Raw genomic sequence first — 23,106 nt, forward strand, 5'->3', positions numbered from 1 at the left:
TTTCTTTCTTTCTTTCTTTCTTTCTTTCTTTCTTTCTTTCCTTCTTTCTTTCTTTCTTTCTTTTTCTTTCTCTCTTTCTTTCTTCTGTCTGTCTAACAGATTGACAATTGAAGTATTCAGTACGGGCCAGTGAATGGATGTGCCCTGTAGGGAGGGGTGCAGGGTGCGGGGACAACAAACCAGCTCTTCACAGTCGAGGCACATCTGTCCAGAGCCCTGGTGAGGGACCCGCCCCCAGATCCAGCCATTCCACTTCTCACGGTTTACCCTACGGAACAGAGTGAGGTCTCAGGGTGACAGGGAAAGTATTGACCATGGGACATAGTAATGGTTACAAAATGGTGTGTACATACATTATAAGTCTGTATTCTGTATAAAAAGTGTACGTTTATGTGAACTATAGATGAACAGAAAAAATAACTGTTTGTCCACAAGGGGTGGTGTTTCCTCAAGTGATTTTTATTTTTGGTTTTTCTAGCTTGCATCTAACCTTTCTAATCAGAAGGAAACTCTGATACATGTGATAAAATACTGATGATGTCACTGGTTCTTGGCCCTGACTCATATCAAAATCACCTAGCTTTTAACAATACAGATCCCGCCCCTTCCAACTGGATCAGAATTTCTGCAGGGTGGTAGGGTGATATGGATGATGGGCAGGGAATGGGGTTGTTCAGGCACTGGTATTTTTCACAAAACTCCCCTGGTGATTTCCATGTGTAGCCAGATTTGAGAACCACTGAATCATACAGTCCCTGCCCTCCCACCACTCACAGTCAAGTTTAGTGTGGCTTAACATTTTGGGGGTCATCAAATTCTTTAAGATTCTGATGCATTTTGATTCCTTCACAGCTGCTTTCCTAGGGCTTCCTTTTGTTATGGCAATCAACAGTTCCTGTCTGGAGGAATTTATGGTCTCCAAAAGCATTGGATCCTCTCCCAAAAAGAGCCCTGGATTTTGACACACACTTTCAGGGGAGTGTTGGGCATCAGGGTTTGGGCTCACCCTGCATCCATGACCCCTTGTTTCTTGAGTACCGATTTTTCCCCTGGGGAGTCAGCCTCCTCCTCACATGGAGCTTTTGAGGGACCGTCCATCAGGAGTCTGCACCAACCCCTGGCCAGAGGATGCCAATCAGACCCCTTCTGCTTTGGATTTGCCTCTGAGTCTTCATAACACAGCTTTTCCTTCCCTTGGATGACCTCCCTACACCCTTCCAATGGATTCCCAGTGTTGGTTAGGTCGGCCAACACTTGTTTCTGTTGCTTGTAATCCTAGTGTCTTGGTGAATACAAGGGGATTCAAGTTAGTCATCTATGGACCTCCTGGGAGTCTGCAGAGTCCAGGTTCAGAATCCTAGTGTCAGAGGAAGTGGTAGAGATGGGCAGGGGTAGCACCATAGACCCCCCAAGGTTCCTGTTCCCTAGATTAGATGTTTGCGCTCACCTCGCTCCCCAACACCACCCCACACGCTGTCTCTTAACAGGCCATGTAATCTTCCACGGAGACTGTGCTCATGCAGAGAGGAAAGGACACGGACCCGGGAATCGGAAAGCATGGCCTTGAGAGCTGGCCCCATGGTGGTCACTGACTGCATATAAGAGAGGCTGGGGGCTGGGCACGGTGGCTCATGCCTATAATCCCAGCACTTTGGGAGATGGAAGGAGGCAGATCACAAGGTCAGGAGTTCGAGACCAGCCTGGCCAACCTGGTGAAATCCCGTCTCTACTAAAAATACAAAAAATTAGCCGGGTGTGGTGGCACAGGCCTGTAATCCCAGTCACTGGGGGGACTGAGGCAGGAGAATTGCTTGAACCCGGGAGGTGGAGGTTGCAATGGGCTGAGATGGCACCACAGCACTCCAGCCTGGGCAACAGAGGGAGACTTCATCTCGGAAAAAAAAAAGGAGAGAGAGAGAGGTTAGGGGGCTGGGAAACTTGGTTTGGAGGAGAAGCTTGGGAACTTGTCTTAAAGCTGCTTTGGTACAATTTTTAAAGGGAGGTATAGTTAGTTTGGAGTGGCTGGGAGACTGATGATAGTGGACCCTAAGCCCCCATGCCACCTCTTGGTATTCCTAAGAGAACTGGGGAGATCTGCTTCATCTCTGTGTTCTCCTTGGCTTTCGAATGTGGATGACCTGGGCTTCCTGCCTCTCCCAACCTCATGGAGTTGTTAATACATTCAGAGAGACAGCAGAGTAAATTACAGAGGTCCTTGCAGAACTTCAGACTGCTTATTGCCAGCATTAGCTATCTGCCAGGCAGCTGTGTGGAACCAGGAGGTCGCAGTGTGGTTTTAGTTCATCTGGGTTTGTTCCCAGGGAGGCAAGCCTTGGCAAAAGCTTTCTTAGCACTACTTAGGAAAGTAAAAAGTAGATGTGGTAGAGGATCTAGGAGGAAGGAGGCCTCTTGAGAATTGCAGCCTCCTACTGTTCCTCTTGCAGGCTGAACCAAAGCCCCTCCATCCCAGGCACCCACCACAGCAACATGGACTTTGCAAGCCTGGCCTCTTTTTGGTGAGTGAGAGCAGGCTGCCCTTCCAAGAATCATTTGGATTGGCAAAGGCCAAATAATTTGAGGACTGAGTTGCCAATACAGCCATCCAGAGCCCCCAAACGAGCCCCTCTTTACACTTCTCTTCTACTCTGAGCCCTTTTTATTTCTCCTTACTTCCTCCAGGAGGTCTCTGTTTTTACCCATCAAAACTTGTATTCAGAAAAGGTTCTGATACAAGTCATTTACCTCACAGTGAAAACTGAACTGCCTTTATCACATACTGAACCTGTACTCCCAGTCTATTTAAAAGAATTCCAGGCCTCAGAAAGTGGAAGTAGAAGAGGCTTAAGGTGGGAGAGGAGGGGAAAGTAAAGGGGAGGCAGGGATTTCCCCTCTCTTTCTCTTGAAAAGGCTAAACATATGCCTAGAGCACCTTTCTGGGTTCAATGGCTGTCTGCTTCCTCAAGGTCTGCTGGTTCCGTTTACCTGCAGTCCTGGCCACATTTCACATCCTGCTTCAGCTAAGTGTAGAGATTTTTTTTTTTTCTTTTAGTTAAACTAGAAATGTCTTAGGGGTAGAAACCATGCCTTGTTCAGCTTGAAATGCTCCTCATTATCTGGCACAGGGCCTAGAACATAAATATGATTAATGAATGTTGATAAGTAAGTTAGGTACTAAAGGCTATGAATTCTCCTAGAAGCACTGCTTTAGCTGTATCCCATAGGCGCTATTAGATAGTATTTCCATTATTCATTATTGTTGAAATATGTTTTATACAACATCAAGCTATCTCTGACAAGGAAAGGAGAATTATCTTCATTTCACAGGAAAATCAAAACTCAAAGACAAAAAGAGACTTGCTCTAAGAATACAGCATGCAGTAGTGGTAGACCTCCAGGTTTTGCTTGGCTCTGGGATTCAGGGTGCATCAAATAAGCCAGGAGACGTGTTCTGAGTTTGAGCTCCTGCTCAGGCTCTGCCACCTCCAACCATTTTCTCATCCTCTTTGGGTATCATCAGGTCACATATAAAGACCTCTAGGGTCCATTAGCAGCAATTAGGGATCCTTGATTTGGAGGGAACTTTGCCTTCCTGAGGCTTCTGCTACAAAGTCGACACTTTATGAACAGTGCATATATCACCTAAAACCTTGCCTGAAGCAGGCACACAATGGCCAGAGGCAGAACCAGGGTCACTCTGTGCTCAGCTGAGAAGTAATAAAACAGTACACCTAACCCCTTAGAGATCCATTACCTCCTAACGAGGCATCACCGCTTGGAGTCCTAGGTTACTTAATGTTCTCTCTCTCTCTAACCTTAGCAGAATCTTCTTTTAGGAAATATTCTGATAAACTTCTTCACGTGGATGAGGAAATGACTCATAACAAAGTGCTGTGTCTCTTTTGGGCTTTTGCATTTCAAAAGGAGTCAGACATTAAATTAGAAAAAGGAAAGCTCTAATAATGCAATTTCAGTTATTAACGAGAGAGCTACAAAAAGCTTTTGAGCATGAGAGACTGAATTTAATTCTCTATGTTTGTGTCTTTTTTTTTTTTTTTTTTTTTTGGAGATGGAGTCTCACTCTGTAGCCCTGGCTGGAGTGCGGTGGCATGATCTGGGTTCACTGCAACCTCCACCTCCCAGGTTCAAGCAATGCTCTTGCCTCAGCCTCCCGAGTAGCTGGGACTACAGACGCCTGCCACCAGGCCCAGCTAATTTTTGTATTTTTAGTAGAGATGGGATTTCACCATGTTGGTCAGGCTGGTCTCAAACTCCTGACCTCAAGTGATCCGCCTGCCTCACCCTCCGAAACTGCTGGGATTAGAGGCATGAGTCACGGTGCCCAGACTCAATCTTTTTTTTTTTTTTTCTTGAGGTGGAGTCTTGCTCTGTCTCCCAGGCTGGAGTGCAGTGGCACAATCTCAGCTCACTGCAACATCCACCTCCCGGGCTCAAGCAATTCTCTTGCCTCAGCCTCCCGAGTAGCTGGGATTACAGATGTGTGGCACCACACCCAGCTAATTTTTGTATGTTTTAATAGAGATGGGGTTTCACCATGTCGGCCAGGTTGGTCTCGAACTCATGACCTCAAATGATCTGCTCGCTTTGGCCTCCCAAAATGCTCTGATTACAGGCATGAGCCACTGTACATGGCCTTTTTGGCAATTTTGAAATGTACAATACTCTGTTATTAACTCTATGCATCATGCTATGCAATATAATTCAAAAAAAGAAAACCGTTTCTTCTAACTGAAATTTTGTACTGTTTGACCACCATCACTCCATTCTCCCTCACCACAGAGCCATTCTACTCTGTGGTTCTATGAGTTCTATTGTTTTACATTCAATATATAAGTGAGAACATGTGGTATTTGTCTTTCTGTGCTTGACTTATTTTATGTGGTATAATGTTCTCCAATATTGTCCATGTTGTTTTAAATGACACAATTCTGTCTTTTTAAAGGCTGAGTAGTATTCCATTGTGTTTACATACCCCATGATCCTCATCCATTCATCGTTTGATATACACTTAAGTTGATTCCATAGCCTGGCTATTAAGTTGATTCCATAGCCTGGCTATTGTGGATAGCGCTGCAATAAACCTGGTGGTGCAGACATCTCTTCAAGTAACTAATTTCAGATTTTGGGATAAGTACTGAGAAATGAGCTTGCTGGATCATATGGTAATTCCATTTTTAGCTTTTTGAGGAACCTCCATACTGTTCTCCATAATGGCTGTGCAAATTTATTACATTCTCACTAACACTACACAAGGGTTCTCTTTTCTCCACATCTCCACCAACACTTACTTATCATTCATCTTTTTGGTAAAAGCCATCCTGACAGGTAGGGATGATGTCTCATTGTGGTTTTAACTTGCATTTTCCTAATCATTAGTGATATTGGGCATTTTTTCATATACCTGTTAGCCATTTGTATGTTTTCTTTCGAGAAATGTCTATTCAGATTTCTTACCATGTTTTAATTGGGTTTTTTGTTTTCTTGCTGTTGAGTTGTTTGAGCTCCTGGATTTGTTCTTAGTGAGTATAATATAGGCTCCTAATGAACAATACATTATTTTCTTTCTTTTTGAAATGCTTTTTTTGTTTCGTGTGCTTATTATAAAAGAATTCTAGGCTGGGCGTGGCGGCTCACACCTGTAATCCCAGCACTTTGGGAGGCCGAGGTGGGCGGATCACAAGGTCAGCAGTTCGAGACAAGCCTGGCCAACATGGTGAAACCCCGTCTCTACTAAAAACACAAAAATTAGCAAGGTGTGGTGGCACATGCCTGTAATCCTAGTTACTCAGGAGGTTGAGGCAAGAGAATGACTTGAATCCAGGAGGCAGAGGTTGCAGTAAGCCAAGATCAAGCCACTGCACTCCAGCCTGGGCGACAGGGTGAGACTCCGTCTCAAACAGCAACAACAACAACAAAGAATTCTGAGCACCTTAAAAGAGACAGTAAACATGACAGAACCCTCACATCCGGAGAGAACCCCTGTGTTTGTGATGCTCTCTGCCTGCCACATCCCATTGGCCCAAAGATATCACCTGGGGTGAATGGTTCCTCAAATTTTCAGCACCCACCGAGTCTGCACCTGGGAGTCTCTCTGCTCTGCTTTCTCTGAAGTCACAAAAAGGGACAACCCAAAACTGCGGGAGTGGGGCAATACTAGACCAGTGGGGAGGTGAAGCAGCCAACACCACCTCTCAGGTGCGGTAAACCTCGGGTTCATGCTGCATTTTTCTCAGAGTGTCCCCAGCAGGATAGAACCCCTCAGTTGCCCACAGCTAAAACCAGCTCATTAAGGCACCTATTTCTTGCCTCTTCTCCCTTCTTCATCTCACTCTCCTCATTCCCTCACTTCCACTGCCCAGCATCATCTCCCAAATAAACTCCCTATACCCAAGCTCTCGTCTTAGAGTCTGCTTTCAGAAGCAGGAGAATCAAACAAAGATGTTAGTGACTACCTCTTTGTGTATACACTTGCATATGTGTATTTCCAATAATAAACCTATGTAATTTTGCATAAAGGGGATCATACTACACATGCGTTCAAAAACCTGTTTTTTTCTAATTACTCACAGTAGGTAGCGAACATATTTCCATGTCAATAAAGAAAATCCTAAGCACAGTTTTTAATGTCTGCATAGTATGCCATTGCAGGTGTGTCTCATTTTTTATTTAATTTACGTAATTTATGGCTATCTGGATGGTTTCCAATTTTGCACTGTGATGAACATGCTCGGGCACACATCTTTGCAAGGGTGCAGCTCAGAATTTGAAAAAACTCTGAGCGGAGCAAGTGCTTTGTTGTCTCCTAAGTGTACACTGTGTTTGATCATTTCTTCCGGAATTTTAATAGAGGTCAAAACCAATCTTAGCAGTGTAGAGGCTTTTTAAATAAAAAATCTATATTTCCCTTTTTTGAAAATCAGGACATTTGCCCATCTTCAGTTTTCTGGCACTTCCTTCATTCTCTGTAATTTCCTCATAAGCAATAATTGTATCTGTAAATACCTCTGGGCCCCTGGGATGTCATATGTCTGGGGTACAATGAGTGAGCTCATTTAGGTGACTTGATGTCTTCTTCCTATCGCTCGACTATCTTGGGTCTCAATCTCCTCTTTATCCTCTTTATTCCACAATTTGAAGTAAAATTGCCTGTGCCTTGCTCTGCCTGCCCTCGAGCCTAAGCCAGAGCAGATTCCTTCTTGTTATTCTTAGACTTTGAAAGCTCTTCACTCTTGTCTTTGCCAATTTCCCCCGACTTCTGTTCACTGGAACTGCAGTCTTTACTAACACCATTCTTACAGATCCTGCCAATCTTCCAGATTCCTCTTGGGTTATTGATTCCTTCTTGCCTCTTTTGTGTGTGTGCTTTTCATACCCTGGCTCATTGGAAAACTACAAGTGCAGCCTCACAAGATTTTCTATAAAACTTGATTTTCTTTTTTAACAGCAGTGTTTGCAATTACTAATTGGAATTTTGGGGTTTTATTACCTCTTGCAGCAGCTGTCTCATACTGGCATGTTGTACAACACATCTTATTTTATCCTCACACACACCCTGTGAAGTCAGTTGAATGTTAAGTTCCCCCATTTGATAGATGGGTGACCCGTGGCACAGAAAGGTTTAGGCGCCATCTCAAAGACACTCAGCAAGACAGTGGACCAGCCCTCGGTTTTCCAGTTTCTTAGCCTAAATATGGTTCCCCTTGTTCACAATGGCTGAGAGAGGGTTCTGGTAAGGTGGGAGCAAGCAGACTTATGCCTTGGGCCACTATCCCTTAAAATCCTGGAGGTGAGGTCCATAGTTCACTCTCCTTTCCCTAGGGAGAGAAATTCTGCATGGAGGATATCACCTCTAGAATCCCATCTCCCCCACAACCCCACCCCTTCAAGCAGACAAAGTGGGTGACAATTCCTCTGAAGCTAACAGCCAAGCTGTCCTCACCTCCTCACTTGGTCTCAAATGATTCTCTGCTGAGACAGCAGGGACCGTGTGCGGGCACACACACAACACGGACATAGAGTTATCCCTAGGTCTCTCTCTTTCTCTCTCTCTGTGTGTGTGTGTGTGTGTGTGTCTTGTACATGCACACACATATGTACAACACAAATACAGAGGCACCCCAGGTCTTTCTCTCTCTCTCTCTCTCTCTCTCACACACGCACACACACACACACGCACAACATGAATACAGAGGCACCCCCAAGTGTTTCTCTGCCTGTCTTTTGTCTCTCTCTCTCAGTGTCTTCTCTATGTCTCTGTCTCTGTCTCTGTCTCTTTCACACACACACACACACACACACACACACACACACACACACAACGAATACAGAGCACCACCAGGTCTTTCTCTCCATCTATCTCTGTCTGTCTTTCTCTCTCACATACACATGCACACACACACACACACACCCCCTATGAACCCATGGGCACCCCAGGTCTCTCTCCCTCTCTCAGTGTCTCTGTCTCTGTCACTCACAGAGTGTCACATCGTCTGACTCTGGACAGCCGTGGGTGATCAGCTGCCCGGCCCCTCTCCTCTCCCTCGGCCCCATGCCTGGGGTACCGGCCCCACCGCTGGATCCCAGCCCCGGACCACTCACCCTCCATGCTGCCCCCTGTTGCGGGCTCCGGCGGTCTCCGATGGCGGGAGGCAGCGGGCCCCTTCGGGCCAGCGGGCGGAGGGACGGTCCCGGGCACTTGGTTGTGGGCTGCGCCCCTGCCTCCACTCTCCGCTGGTCCGGTCGGTCGGTCTGGTTAGAGGCGGGAAGGGGGCATGCACTCCCAGGCCCCAGACCCTGGCCGGTTTCCCTCCCCTCGGGCTGACTGGCTCCCGCGCAGCGCTGCTGCCCGCCGGGCTCAGCCGCCCGCCGCTCCGTGCCTCCAGGCCAGGGGAAGGAGGGGGCTCGTGCAACGCAGTCGTCATGGCACCCGCGCACCTGTGCCCGCCGAGCGAGGGCGCCCCGGGCCTCTCGCATGGCGCTGTCTCCACAGAGCCCGAGCGCCCCTCCGAAGTAGGGGACACACCCCTCCTCCCATTGCAGCCCTGGCAGCGGCGGCCCGTAATTCCGCGCCTCTCTTCCTTGCCCCACATGCCAGCCTCTGTCCCCACTCCTCATCCTTGCCCACCCCAGCCTGGGGTCCAGCACCCTGGGCCTTCCTGAGAAGGGGATGAGAGGTAGCTGTGAAAACAGGAGGGCTTAGGGAGGGAGGCAGGGGAACCCCACCAGCTCCGGGCTCTCCCAGGAGAATGGGGACAAGGTCTGCAAGGTGACCACGACTTTAGAATTAACCAGTCCAGGCATTCACCGGGTGATACCCTTGGAAAAGTTTCTTATTATAAAAATACCTGCACCTGAGACTGTTTCTGCATTTGTAAAAATGATTTTGAGGGGAGTAAATGTGATACCAAAGTTTCAGCCCAGCCCATAGTAGATGCTTAATAAATGGTTCCTCCAGCAGAATTGGAGAATACTCATCTCCAGCCCCTGTCAGGCACCCAGCAGACACAACCATAAATTTCTGTCACATGAATAAAGATCCCAGGTTCTATCTGCACTCCTATGTTTGTTGCAACACTGTTTACAATAGCTAACATTTGGAAGCAACCTAAGTGTCCATCAAAAGATGAATGGATAAAGAAAATGTGGTACATATACACAATGGAGTACTATTCAGCCATAAAAAAGAATGAGATTCAGTCATTTGCAACAACATGAATGGAACTGGAAATCATTATATTAAATGAAACAAGCCAGGCCCAGAAAGCAAACATCACATGTTCTTACTCATTTGTGAGATCTAAAAATCAAAACAATTGAACTCACGGACATAGTAGAAGCATGTGGTTACCAGAAGCAGGGAAGAGTAGTGGGAGGATGGGGTACCAAAAAAAAAAAAAAAAAAACTAGAAAGAATGAATAAGACTATTTGATAGCACAACAGGGTGGCTATAGTCCATAATAATTTAATTTTATATTTTAAAATAGCTTAAAAAGCATAATTGGATTGTTTGTAACTCAAAGGATTAATGCTTGAAGGGATTGATACCCCATTCGCCATGATGTGCTTATTTCACATTGCATGCCTGTATCAAAACACCCCATGTACTCCAAAAATATGTACACCTACTATGTACCATCTATTTTTTTTTAAAGATCTCATGTTCTAGGCAGATGAAAGAAAGTGAATAGTCTGTTCCTTCCTTTTTTTAGGAGTCAGGAGTTTGCTCACTGGACACTGGGGAACAGTTGGCATCAGGATTCTTCCTAGTCTCGCTTCTTTCCCTAGCTCCTCCTCTGTCCTGAGCAGTGGGCACAGTCTCACAGCTAGAAGGTCCTTAGAGGTCATTGAGTCTAACCCTGACCCAGAGCAGGCATTCTGACCCTAATCCCCAGCAAGAAGTATCCCCAGCAATGGGTACCTCTGCCTTCATGTCCCTCTCTCTTCCCCTAGGGCAGCCCTTCAGAGGTTAGGAGGGAGGGAAGTTGCTTCTTCAATGCTGCTGTTCTGCTGGAGAAACACAAGAATTTCACTGGGCTTTTTTCTTTCTGTGACTTGCCTCAGTCTCTTCATCTGTAAAATGGGCATAATAATGGCACCTATCTCCTACGGTTGTGAAGATTAAAGCAGTTACTATATATAAAGCATGTGAAACAGTGCTTTGCATATAGACAGTAAACAAGAAATATTATTCATCTCATCACTATCTTGAGTCCACCTCCCTGTAGAAGTGCTCACATTTCTTGAAGTCCCTCTGATAAAACCCAGAAGTGTGTCAGGTCATATTAAACCCCCTTGAGCAATGCAGAGATTGAGGCACTGTGCTGTAAAGTCTGTACAGCCCAGCACTGCCATTTAGAGTTGGTGTGCTTTGGGAAAGTTATATGTCTTTTGCCTCAGTTTCCTCTCATCTACAAAATAGGGATAATAGTACCTACCACGTAGGGTTATGAGAATTAAATGAGTTAACATATATAAAGCCCTGACAACAGTACCTGGAACATGTAGGTACTCAATAAATATGAGCTATAATTACTGGGGCAATAGACTTTGTTTTGGGTTTTTTGTTGTTGTTGTTGTTGTTGCTTGTTTTTTGACAAGGTCTAACTCTGTCACCCAGGCTGGAGTACAGTGGCACAATCTCAGCTCACTGAAACCTCTGCCTCCCAGGTTCAAGCGATTCTGCTGCCTCAGCCTCCCTAGAAGCTGGGATTACAGGCGCCCACCAACACACCCAGCTAATTTTTTCGTATTTTTAGTAGAGGTGGGGTTTCATCATGTTGGCCAGGCTGGTCTTGAACTCCTGACCTCATGTGATCCACCCGCCTCAGCCTCCCATGGTGCTGGGATTACAGGCAGGAGCCACTGCGCCTGGCCGGAGGCACTAGACTTTGAATAATGCAGTCTCACTTTTTCACTTTCTTCCCTTTCCTTCCTTCTTTCCTCATCAGCCACATGATTCTAGTGCCTCATGGTCAATTGCTCCACCATCTTTTTTATTTGAATAGTTCCAGATCACAGAGCCTTTTCTTCCTTTTCCCTCCTCTTCCACAGACATTTTTCTTTTACCATTAAAACCTTCCTATAGTGTCAAGTCCACATGGTACCAGACAAAACAAATTCCATGGATCTAGCCTTGGAGAGCAGGCAGGGCAGTGTGTCTGAGTGTGAATTCTATCTCTATTGTTTGTTAGCTGTGTGACCCAGGGTAAGTCACTTAAGCCCTCTGATACAGTTTGGCTAAGTCCCCATTCAAATCTTGCCTTGAATTGTAGCTCCCATAATCCCCATGTGTTGTGGGAGGGACCCGGTAGAAGGTAATTGAATCATGGGGGAAGGTAATTGAATCCTGTGCTATTCTCATGACAGTGAATAAGTCTCACAAGATCTGATGGTATTATAAAGGGCAGTTCCTCGGCACACACTCTCTTGCCTGCCACCATGTAAGACATGCCTTTGCTCCTCCTTTGCCTTCCGCCATGATTGTGAGGCCTCCCCAGCCATGTGGAACTGTGAGTCCATTAAGCCTCTTTTTCTTTATAAATTACACAGTCTCAAGTATTTCTTCATAGCAATATGAAAATGGATTAATACACCCTCTAAGCTCATTTTCCTCATTTGTAAAATGGGATTTATACTACTTCTTCTCAAGGCTGCTGTGTGGATTAAAAGTCACAGGCCATTAAATACAGTGCCCTTCCTCATCCCCAAAGTCATGGGTGGAGGCCAAACAGACAGTTTGGGTAAAAGCTGCTCCATGCAGATAAAGAAAAGTGCCCCCTGTCTTTCTCCTCCTGTTTTGGACTGAACTATGTCTCCCAAAATTGATATGTCGAATTCTTAACCCCACAATGTGACCGTATTTGGAGATAGGAAGTAAGTAATTACAGTTAAATCAAGTCATAAGAGTGATGCCCTAATGACATAAGATGGGTGTCTATATAAGAAGAGAAAGAGGCTGGATGTGGTGGCTGACACCTGTAATCCCAGCACTTTGGGAGGCTGAAGTGGGTGGATTGTTTGAGTCCAGGAGTTCAAGACTAGCCTGGGCAACATGGCAAAACCCTGTCTCTATAAAACATATGAAAAAAAAAAAAAAAAAGCCAGGCATGATGTTGTGTGCCTATAGTTCCAGCTACTCAGGAGGCTGAGGTGGAAGGATCACTTGAGCCCAGGGGGCAGAGGCTGCAGTGAGCTGACATCACACCACTACACTCCAGCCTGGGTGACAGAGCAAGACCCTGTCTCAAGGAAAAAAAAAAAAAGAAGAGAAGAACACACCAGGAATTTACATGCACAGAGGAAAGGCCATATGAGGCCATAGCAAGCAGGTGGTCCTCTGCAAGCCAAAGACAGAGACCTCAGGAGAAACCAAGCCTTTCAGTACCTTGATCTTGGACTCTAACCTCCAGAACTGTGAGAAAATAAATTTTTGTTGTTTAAGCCAGGGGTCCCCAAATTTTTGTTGTTGAAGCCCCAACCCCTGAGTCATGGCCTGTTAGGAACTGGGCCACACAGGAGGAGGTGAGCATCAGGTGAGTGAGTATTACTGCCTGAACTCCACCTCCTGTCAGATCAGCAGCAGCATTAGATTCTCCTGGGAGCACGAACCCCACTGTGAACTGCACGTGCACGGGATCTAGGTTGCACACTCCTTATGAGAATCTAATGCCTGATGATCTGAGGTGGCACAGTTTCATCCCCAAACCATCAACCCCCACCCCCCTTCCGTGGAAAAATTGTCTTCCACAAAACCAGTCCCTGGTGCCAGACAGGTTAGGGACCACTGGTTTAAGTCTGTGGTATTTTGTTATGGCAGCCCTAGAAAACCAAGACACCTCCCTACCCCAAAGCAGCTCCTGGGAAACCTGAGGCCACATTATTCTCCATCGCAGATCGTGCTTTTCTCCGAAGTTCACCTGACTGCAGGGCTGGGGCGCTTCTCTGCCCTGAACCTTGGATGCAGAGTCTTTCAGTCAAACAAGTCACGATTGCTCCTATCTTACAGATGAAGCCATCAAGGGAAATGCCTTGCCAAATATTACACAGCTAGAGTGGAGGACAGAGACCAAGAACACTCCCCTGGACTCCTTGGGTGCTTGCCCTGCTGGACCTTAGCCCTGCCTCCCTCAACTTTTTTGGCCCTTTGGGAGAGCATCTGAGAAAGCTAAGGGTGCACCCATCCAAGGTGTAGAAGCAATCCCCATCCATCTCAAGGAGCCCCACCACTTCCTTGGCCTGCAGGGTTTCTAGCTGCATGCATTCTGGCCAAGAGCTTGACCTGCACCTTCATCCTCAGGGGAGCTGCTCCCCATCCCACCCCACCTCCAACAGCTACAGCTGGGAACATGCGCTGTGGCCTAGGGAGCCTTTGTGCAGAGAGCCCCACCATCCTGGAAACTGATTTCCATCTGAAAAGCTGGATGCCAGGAGGTGGCAGGAAGAAAGTGGAACTGAGAAGTTCTTTAAAAGGGGAAAGCCTCCTGTGCCCACTGGAATCCATGTGGACACTTGCTTGGAGAAGCATCTTAAAGGAGCAGTGGAGGAGAAGGTAGAGGGTGATCTCAGAATCAGACTTTCTCAGGAGTAGTGAGGGCAGTCAAAGGGGACAACAGAAAGCCAGAAATCCAGATATTTTTATTTTTATTTATTTTTTTATTTTGAGACAGTCTCGGGCTGTTGCCCAGGCTGGAGTACAGTGGTATAATCTTGGCTCACTGCAGCTTCCACCTCCCAGGTTTAAGTGATTCTCCTGCCTTAGCCTCCCAAGTAGCTAGTATCACAGGCACATGTCACCATGCCTGGCTAATTTTTGTATTTTTAGTAGAGACAGGGTTTCACCATGTTGGCCAGGCTGGTCTCAAACTCCTGACCTCAAGTGATCTGCCTGCCTCAGCCTCCCAAAGCACTGGGATTACAGGTGTGAGCCACCGTGCCTGGCCTCTAGATATTTTTCATAAAAAATTTCAGCTCCCAATTTAAAAATGTTGGGCAACAAATTCACAATTATTTTTAAACACGGTGCAGGCCAAACAATGTATCTATGGGTTGAATTTGGCTCTAAACCCTCTTGCAACTTCTTAATATCTCTAGAGACCAGGAGTTCTCAATCCTGGCTGCATATTAGAATCATTTAGGGGAGGTTTAAGAAAAATAACTGGCACTGAGCCTCTAACAAAGACTAAGTGAAGCTTACTTGATTCTATGGAATCAGGCCAGTTCAATTGTATTCATCTCTGTTTGCACAGGGCCTGCACATCAGTGATTTTCCAAAACTCTCCAGGCAACTCCGACATGCAGGCAAGATAGAGAATCACTGCTGCAACCCCTCTCAGCTTTTCACCTGCCACAAGGCTCCTGGCCTCATAGAGTTCGTGGTCAACTGCGGGAGACATGAATGAATGAGTGAGTGAATGAATGAATGATTACCTTGTTTGTGGTCCACACACCATACTCTCCCCAGTGATCTCCCCAAATCATGCCCCTCACCATCCATTTCTATTCTCCTGCAGGCTTCCAGGTACTTCCTGGTTAAACCCAATCTCTTCCGCAGGCCACCCAAGAGGCCCACAGCCCAGTCCTTGTCCATTTCTCCACCCTCCAATCCTACCGCTTCTCCCTCCCACCTGACCCGCTCCTCACTGAGCACCTTGCTGTTCCGCTGATTACTCCATGCCTTGGGATGTGCTATGCCCTCTGCTGGCTATCTTTTTGTGCTCCCTCTCCTGTCCCCCTCCTCACCTGCCCATCAGCCTGTCTCTTGTCCCATCCTCTCTGCTCCCACATTTCTAGAATAGCTCTTAGATCTGTGATTCCCAAACTCTGCTGCACTTTAGAATCTCCTGGGGAGACCTGAAGTCATCACACCCCATACCAATAAAGTCAGATTGTCACAGTGTGGGAACCAGATCAGTTTGTTAGTTAGTTAGTTTGCTTATTCCAGCCTGGGTGACAGAGCAAGACTCTGTCTCAAAACACAGTGGTGCAATCTTGGCTCACTGCAACCTCCGCCTCCTGGGCTCAAGCAATTCTCCTGCTTCAGTCTTCCAAGTAGCTGGGATTACAGGCACATGCCACCATGCTCGGCTGATTTTTTGTATTTTTAGTAGAGAAGGGGTTTCACCATTTTGCCCAGGCTAGTCTCGAACTCCCAACCTCAAGTGATCCACCTGCCTCGGCCTCCCAAAGTGCTGGGATTATAGGCCTGAGCCACCATGCCCGGTCCCAGATCAGGAGTTTTTAGATTCTCAGGTGACTCCAACATGCAGCAAGATTTCAAAATTACTGTTCGGGACATTCTAGCCATATTTCTCTTCCCATGCCTGTTTCCCCAGCTAGTCTATGAACTTCCCACAGGCTGGGGGGTAAACAAGCAGAATTTTTTTTTTTTTTTTTTTTTTTTTAATGAGACTAGTCTCACTCTGTCACCCAGGCTGGAGTTCTGTGGTGCAATCTGGGCTCACTGCAACCTCCACCTCCTGAGTTCAAGCGATTCTCCTGCCTCAGCCTCCTGAGTAGCTGGGACTACTGGCGCGTGCCACCACACCCGGCTAATTTTTTGTTGTTGTTGTTTTGTATTTTTAGTAGAGACAGGATTTCGTTGTGTTAGCCAGGATGGTCTCAATCTCCTAACCTTGTGATCCGCCCACCTCAGCCTCCCAAAGTGCTGGGATTACAGGCGTGAGCCACCATGCCCAGCCAGAAATTTTTTTCTCATGGTTATGGAAGCTAAGAGTCCCGGATCAAGGTTCCAGCTGACTTGGTTTCTGGTGAGGATACTCTTCCTGACTTGCAGACACCCCTTCGCGGCCCTTCCTCGGTGTGTGCACACAAGAGAGAGAGGAAGCTCCCTGGTGTCTCCTTTTATAAGGACACTAATCCTAGGGGATCAGGTCCCCACCCCAGGACCTTGCTTAACTTTCATTACTTCCTACAGGACCTATCTTCAGTCACGTTGTGGGGTTAGGGCTTCGATATAGGAATTTTGAGGGACACATTCAGTCCCTAATGCCCTCCAAGAGCAGAGACCCTTTCTCTTGCACAGCACCAGGCCCCGTGCTAGCATCCTCCCTGGTCATAGGCCCTCAGTGGGTGTTGATGGAACCCACAAGGCCTGTGTTGGCCTCACACATACTCCTCATCCTCTAAGCAGAGTTGGAGGCATGTTCTGAGATATCTGAGAAGGTTGGTAGGTGCCCGGGAGAAGAGTTGGCATGAGGCCCAAGAGAGCCCTGCAGGATACCTCCCCTGTGGTGGGGAAGGCAGGCACCTCCCATGGAGACTCAGTCTATCTCTGGCTGGAAGTGCACATGGGCCTCTGGGACAAGGAAGGCCATTGGTGTAGCTACCATTTTGGAAAGGCTCACAATCCACAGAGAAGGGGGTCTCTGTGTGGTGAAAATATGGCGCCTGGAGTCAGACCCCCAGCACATCCCCCGCATTTTCAGTGTGTTTGTTTATGGTGGTGTGAAAGGAGGGACTGTCCCCTTGAAAAGCAAGGCCAGGGGAGCTGCAGACAGGCTGAGGCCTAGGCAGGAGTGGGGTCCCTTCCTAGGAGCCAGGAGGCATCCCTCGGTCTCCAGCCTCGGAGGAGCCGTTGCTTCAAAAGGTTTTAAAATGCTTATTAGTCAGCTCTCCCTAGGGAAGCAGGTCAGCGTCATTATCTGCATTAATAAACGACAAGTGAGGGTTCCAATGGCTGACTCACTTCCACAGCACAGCCAGGGCCGCAGTGGCCACAGAGGAGATGCCAGGAGTGCCACATAGAGGAGCTCCCAAACCCCAGTGCCCAGTGAGGGCCACAGAAAGAACCCAGGGCATGCAGCCAGGAAACCTGGGCATTCTTCTGGGTTCCACTAACTTCCTGCATGTCCTTGGGTGGGTTGCTCCACTTGCGCCTTGACCACTGTGGAACATTCCCTCTGGAACTCAGCGTTCCCATCTATGAAGCAGAAGAGGTTTGCATCAGAACTTTTCCCCTCTGACAGCCCACCTTCTCCTCTGGAGAATCTGCATGCAGGGAGTCTTCCTGGGATGGGCTGGGACGTCCTGAGGAACTCCAGCGCTCTGTCTGGGGTCCTGCACCCTGGGTGAGGGCAATGAGAGCTTTTGGGGTGGGCACTACTAGGTCAAGAAGGATTCAGGCCACTGTATCAGGAAAACCACATCTCTAAAAGGTGGTGGGAAAGTGGTGAAGCCTCTTAGGAAGAGGTGGGCAGTTATCTGGGATGGCTGGGGCAGCCCTGGGACTCCTCCAGCTTAGATGGGGCCTTCTGTAAACCATTTACTGGGCCCTGGATACCAATTCTACGATACATAGACTCCGCTCTGGATTTGAGGCTGGGCATGGTGGTTCACACCTGTAATCCCAGTGCTTTGGAAGCTAAGGCAGGAGGATCTCTTGAGGCCAGGAGTTTGAGACCAGCCTGAACAATATAGCAAGATTCCATCTCTACAAAAAAATTTAAAAGTTAGCTGGGGATGGTGGCACGTGCCTGTAGTCCCAGCTACTGGGGAGGCTGAGGCAGGAGGATCGCTTGGGCCCAGGAATTCTGAGGCTGCAGTGAGATTGTGCCACTATACTCTAGCCTGGGCAACACAGTGAGACCCTGTCTCTCAAAAAAAAAATGGCTGGATTTGGATCTGAATTGTGCCCCTCACTGCCAACCTCAACTCATGTCTGATCTTGGCCAGGTTGTCCACCTCCTCCTCTCCCCAAATTCTTCATCTATATTGAAATAATAGTAGCTGCCTTCCGTGTTGTTATGGGGGTTAAACGAGGTGAGAAGTGGAGAGCACTCAGTGTGGTCACAGACACCTGGTGAGCGGCTAGCACGTATTTTTATTGATGCTTTTCACTTCCTCTACTCTTTTTTGACACCTGTGGGTTTTTCCTTTCACCTCAAGCTTTGGGTAGCTCTTGCCTTTCTCTAACAAAAACATGCAGCAGCTGATAAACTTGGTCCCAGGAATGTTAACACTCAAGATACCCTCCCAGGGGAATCTGTTATAAGGAAATATGACACAAAATCTAGAAAAGAGACAAAGATGAAAACTACGTTGTTCAACAGGCCTGCCTGTAAGAATGTACCACTGTAACTTTGTTAGCTACTATTAATTAAAGGCACAGACTCTGTGAGGTTACCTGTTAACTTATGAATTGGTGTCCAGCAGAAAAAAATAACCCCAAGTTGAGTTTATCAGCTGGCAGGACATTCATGCCACAAATCACACGGGAATCCTGTTACAATGCAGATTCTGATTCAATAGGCCTGGGGAGAGACCTAGACAATACAGTTCTTTTTTTTGAGATGGAGTTTCGCTCCTGTTGCCTGGGCTGGAGTGCAATGGTGCGATCTCAGCTCACTGCAACATCCACCTCCTGGGTTCAAGCTATTCTCCTGCCTCAGCCTCCCAAGTAGCTGGAATTACAGGCGCCCACCACCATGCTCGGCTAAGTTTTGTATTTTTAGCAGAGATGGAGTTTCACCATGTTGGACAGGCTGGTCTCAAACTCCTGACCTCAAGTGATCCACCCGCCTTGGCCTCCCGAAGTGCTGGGATTACAGGCTGTGAGCCACCGCGCCTGGCCGACGCTGCGGTTCTAAAACACTTCCACGTGCTGTTGATGCTGATCTTCTGAGGTCCACATTTTCAGTAGCAAGGGCTGGTCCACTAGGAATCCCCTTCTGAATCCTGGCAGGACAGCACTCCTGGCAGGGGTTAAAATAAGATCATATGGACAGGGCAATGCCTCATCAACAGCAGCAGTCTCATCCTGGTGGGCTTTCAGGCACAGTGGCAGGCTAAGGGACAGCACTGGGGACTGACTGTTCTCTCTCAGTTCATGTACACCGACTCCTGGCCACTCCACTTAGGAAAAGCCCCAGCCACAATGCCATGGCTTGCAAGTGTCTGGAAAGACCAACATGAGGAATACTTCCTGCTGTTTTTCAGTCCTGTGGAAGCGGACTCTGCTGGTGAGCACGGGGACCTGAACTTGGGCTGGTAGGTGGATACCACACGGCAGTTCTCTCACAAGCCCACAAGCATCACTGCACATCAACCATCTGTCCATTCAGTCATTCAGTAAACATACATGTGTACCCACTATGGGCCAGGCGTCACTCCAGGTGCTGGAGACACAGCAGAAACCGAGAAGGACAAAGATCCCTCCTTCACAGGAATTTTATTCTAGCGAGAGTAGACAGACAAGAAGCAATAGATATAAGTAAATTATAGCCTATATTGGAGAAGCATGATAGATAAAGGAAACGGTGAGCAGGTTAAGGGCGATAAAAGTGACAGGAGTGCAATGGGGCAGGCCGCAGTAGGGTGGTTAGGGTAGACCTTGGTTTGAGTAGACTTGAAGGAAATAAGGGAGTTGGTCATGGGAATATCTCGGTGGGTGTGTGAGGGCTGTGGGGAGCAAATGCGAAGGCCCTGAGACATGAACGCATGTGGGGTGCTGGAGCACCAGCTGGAAGCCAGTGTATCTGGAGGATGAAAGAGACCACAGAAGCAACAGAGGGCGATGACTCCAGAACTTGAAGACCATGGTGAGGCCTTGGCTTTTATACTGAAATAAGTGGAGAGCCATGGCAGGGCTCGGAGCAGATGAGAGAATTGGGATTTAGAAGGTCTCTCATCTGCGTGAAGGATGAATAGGGAGGGACCCTTTAAGGTGCAGAGGTGTGGGTCCTACTTCCAGAGTCTGGTTTAATGGGGCTCATGTGGGCCTGGTAATCTGCATTTGAGAAAGCTCCCATGATTGGTTCTCTTGGAAATAGTCCAGAGATGCAGCACCAGCCCCAGCACAGCGCCAGGTGGCCCATTCACAATTTTCTATGCAAACGGTGCCAGTTACTGAGACTGCATTGTGAGTGACACCCGCTGGAGGCATGCACTGAGGCAGTCCTGCAGAGTGCACCCTGGAAGGCACCCCAACTTAAGTGCTTCCTGGAAGCAGGGTGCCCCAGGTGCTTCTGCAGGCATTAATTTGGATGTACACACATAGGGTAGCAAGGGCTTCAGTTGGCTCCCAGCCAACACCTTGAGTGTTTCATCATCCTCAAAGGCCTGAGACAGAGCCTCTGTAGATTCCTGAACTATGAAGATGGAGGGAGTGGGGACCTGTCAATCTTCTCATCCTCTGTGGGACTAAATCTCCCACTGGCCAGATGAGTTCCAGGTATGTGTGGCATGCAGCTCTGCACGGCACTGAGAAGAAGTGAGGTTTTTATCTGGGCACTAAAGGCTGTGCCCACACAAGGGTGGGCACAAGCAGATGTGAGAGGAAACTCTCTGGTGTGTGACCTGGGCACCATGCTGATGCACTTACCTTTGTCACCTGTTCTTAATCCTATGGGATTAGGGAAGGCAGTGTTAGCATCCACTTTATAGATGAGGGAAGTAAAGCTTCAGAGAGGTCTTTTCACAGGAATGGGTTGGGAGAAGGATCGTGCCAGTTGAAGAAAGCAATCAACCACTTCAGTCCAAGCCGGCCTCCTGAGGGGCCTGGGGCTCACAGCAAAGACCGTGGACTTGCAACCCAGTTTAAACCAACCCCAGCTCTGCTCCTTCCTAGTCATGTGCTAAGCCTGTTTCTTCATCCATAGAGTGGGCACCAAGAGGGGTGATGTTAACGATAAGCGAGAAACACACTGGCCGGGTGAGGTGGCTCACACCTGTAATCCAGCACTTTGGGAGGGTGAGGTAGGCGGATCACCTGAAGTCAGGAATTCAGGACCACCCTGGCCAACATGGCAAAACCCTGTATCTACTAAAAAACAAACAAACAAAAAAATTAATTGGGCGTGGTGGTGGGCGCCTGTGGTCCCAGCTACTTGGGAGGCTGAGAAAAAAGAATCACTTGAACCTGGGAGGTAGAGGTTGCAGTGAGCCAATATCACGCCACTGCACTCCAACCTGGGCAACAGGGTGAGACTCCATGTCAAAAAAACCCAACAAACAAACAAACAAACAAAAACCACATACCAGTGCCTGCCTGGTGCTGGTGCTGAGAAACACTAGGCGCTCCAGGGGTGCTCCTGCTTGGACCTAATGCAGCTGGGCTGTGTCCCTTTACAGGCATGGATCGAGCCTGCCTGGCCTGGAGACACATAGTCAGAGCACGGCCTGGCCGCTCATGGGCTGGAGAGGTTTTCCTGCCCAGTGACCTGAGTCACGCTCTTCCCCCAGGCCCGCCCTTCCTGCCCTTCACATCTGGCTCAGGACTCTGCCGAGGCCTTCTGGGGCAGCTGCCAATTCTCGCCCTGTCAGGAACTGCTTCTCGCTTCCCAGGACTGTCTTTCTGCGAAGGGACGGGCACATCTCGTGTGAAGAGCAGATCCAAAGTGGGGCTCTGGGGTACAACATGGTATTTGGGTGAGACTACAATTAGCATCCTGTAGCCCCACACAGCTTCCTGTCTACATTATTCCACCGTCTTTTCCAGCATCACAGTACTAGTCCTAGAAACTCTTGCCTGGGAAGACAAAGTTGTAAATAACTTTATTGTTCGTTCCAGGGGCCTTCTGAAGGAATCATTTAAAGCATTTGCTTTAAGTGATTGATCAGAATGATCAAACTGATCAACTCTTAATCGCATCAAAAGACAGTTTATGCGCCAAGACTCTTTGAACCCTTTGCCTCAAAATCCCCCCTTGCTGTGTCCACCGATCCTAAACTATGTCCTGATCTTTACCCAATCCTAATCAAGGTTTCCTTCTCTGCATTCAAAGTCCCACCTAAAACCAAACTCTGGAATCTCTCATTACTTCCTGACTGTCCTGGAATCTCTCATCACTTCCTGACTGTCCTGCCCAGTCTGACGCACTAGGAAAACTGTCAAGTTCGAGCAGGAAAAGTAGGATCAGCTTCCCCTGATTAACAGGTGGATCTGGTGATGTTTTCGGTGAGGCATCCTTCAACAGGAAACTACGCAGGTGGGAGTCCTCTCTCTGACCTCTGACCTTTGGGGTGGGGGAGGCCAGCGGCCTGAGTCCAGGCTAATCCACAGGGGACAGTTATAAGTGATCACAGGGCCTTCAGGAGCTAAGAAATAGTGACCATATGAGTTCTGGAAAGGCCCTTGGGGGTCTCCTGGTGCAGCTCCTTAGTTTTACAGACAGGAAACCGGGCCTGGAGAGGAAAAGAGATTTGTCCAAATCACAAAGCTAGCTAGGATTGTTACAGGGATTAAATGAGTTAATATCTCTAATGCGCTAAGACACTACCTGGTACCCACTAAGCTCTATGTGTGTTTGCTAAGGAAAAATAATGGGGCCAGGCGCAGTGGCTCACACCTGTAATCCCAGCACTTTGGAAGGCCGAGGAGGGTGGATCACCTGAGGTCAGGAGTTAAGACCAGTCTGGCCAATATGGTGAAACTCCATCTCTACTAAAAATACAAAAATTAGCCGGGCATGTTGGCATGTGCCTGTAATCCCAGCTACTAGTGGGGCTGAGGCAGGAGGATTGCTTGAACCTGGAAGGTGGAGTCTGCAGTGAGCCGAGATCATGCCACTGCACTCCAGCCTGGGCAACAGAGTGAGACTCTGTCTCAAAAATAATAATAATAATAATATAAT

General features: G+C 47.9%; 1 protein-coding gene across 1 annotated transcript in view; it reads right to left on the bottom strand.

Moving 5' to 3' along the window:
* Positions 1-8,635, bottom strand: part of NPFFR1 (neuropeptide FF receptor 1) — a 25,017-nt gene extending 16,382 nt beyond the window's left edge. Inside the window, exon 1 of the mRNA XM_011991055.1 lies at positions 8,617-8,635. Coding sequence (XP_011846445.1) covers positions 8,617-8,623 — 7 coding nt within the window. The 5' untranslated portion in view covers positions 8,624-8,635. The remainder of the gene's footprint in view (positions 1-8,616) is intronic.
* Positions 8,636-23,106: the final 14,471 nt, after the last annotated feature.

The sequence above is a fragment of the Mandrillus leucophaeus genome, unplaced genomic scaffold (assembly GCF_000951045.1).
Source record: "Mandrillus leucophaeus isolate KB7577 unplaced genomic scaffold, Mleu.le_1.0 Scaffold39, whole genome shotgun sequence".
NCBI classification, from domain to species: Eukaryota; Metazoa; Chordata; class Mammalia; order Primates; family Cercopithecidae; genus Mandrillus; species Mandrillus leucophaeus.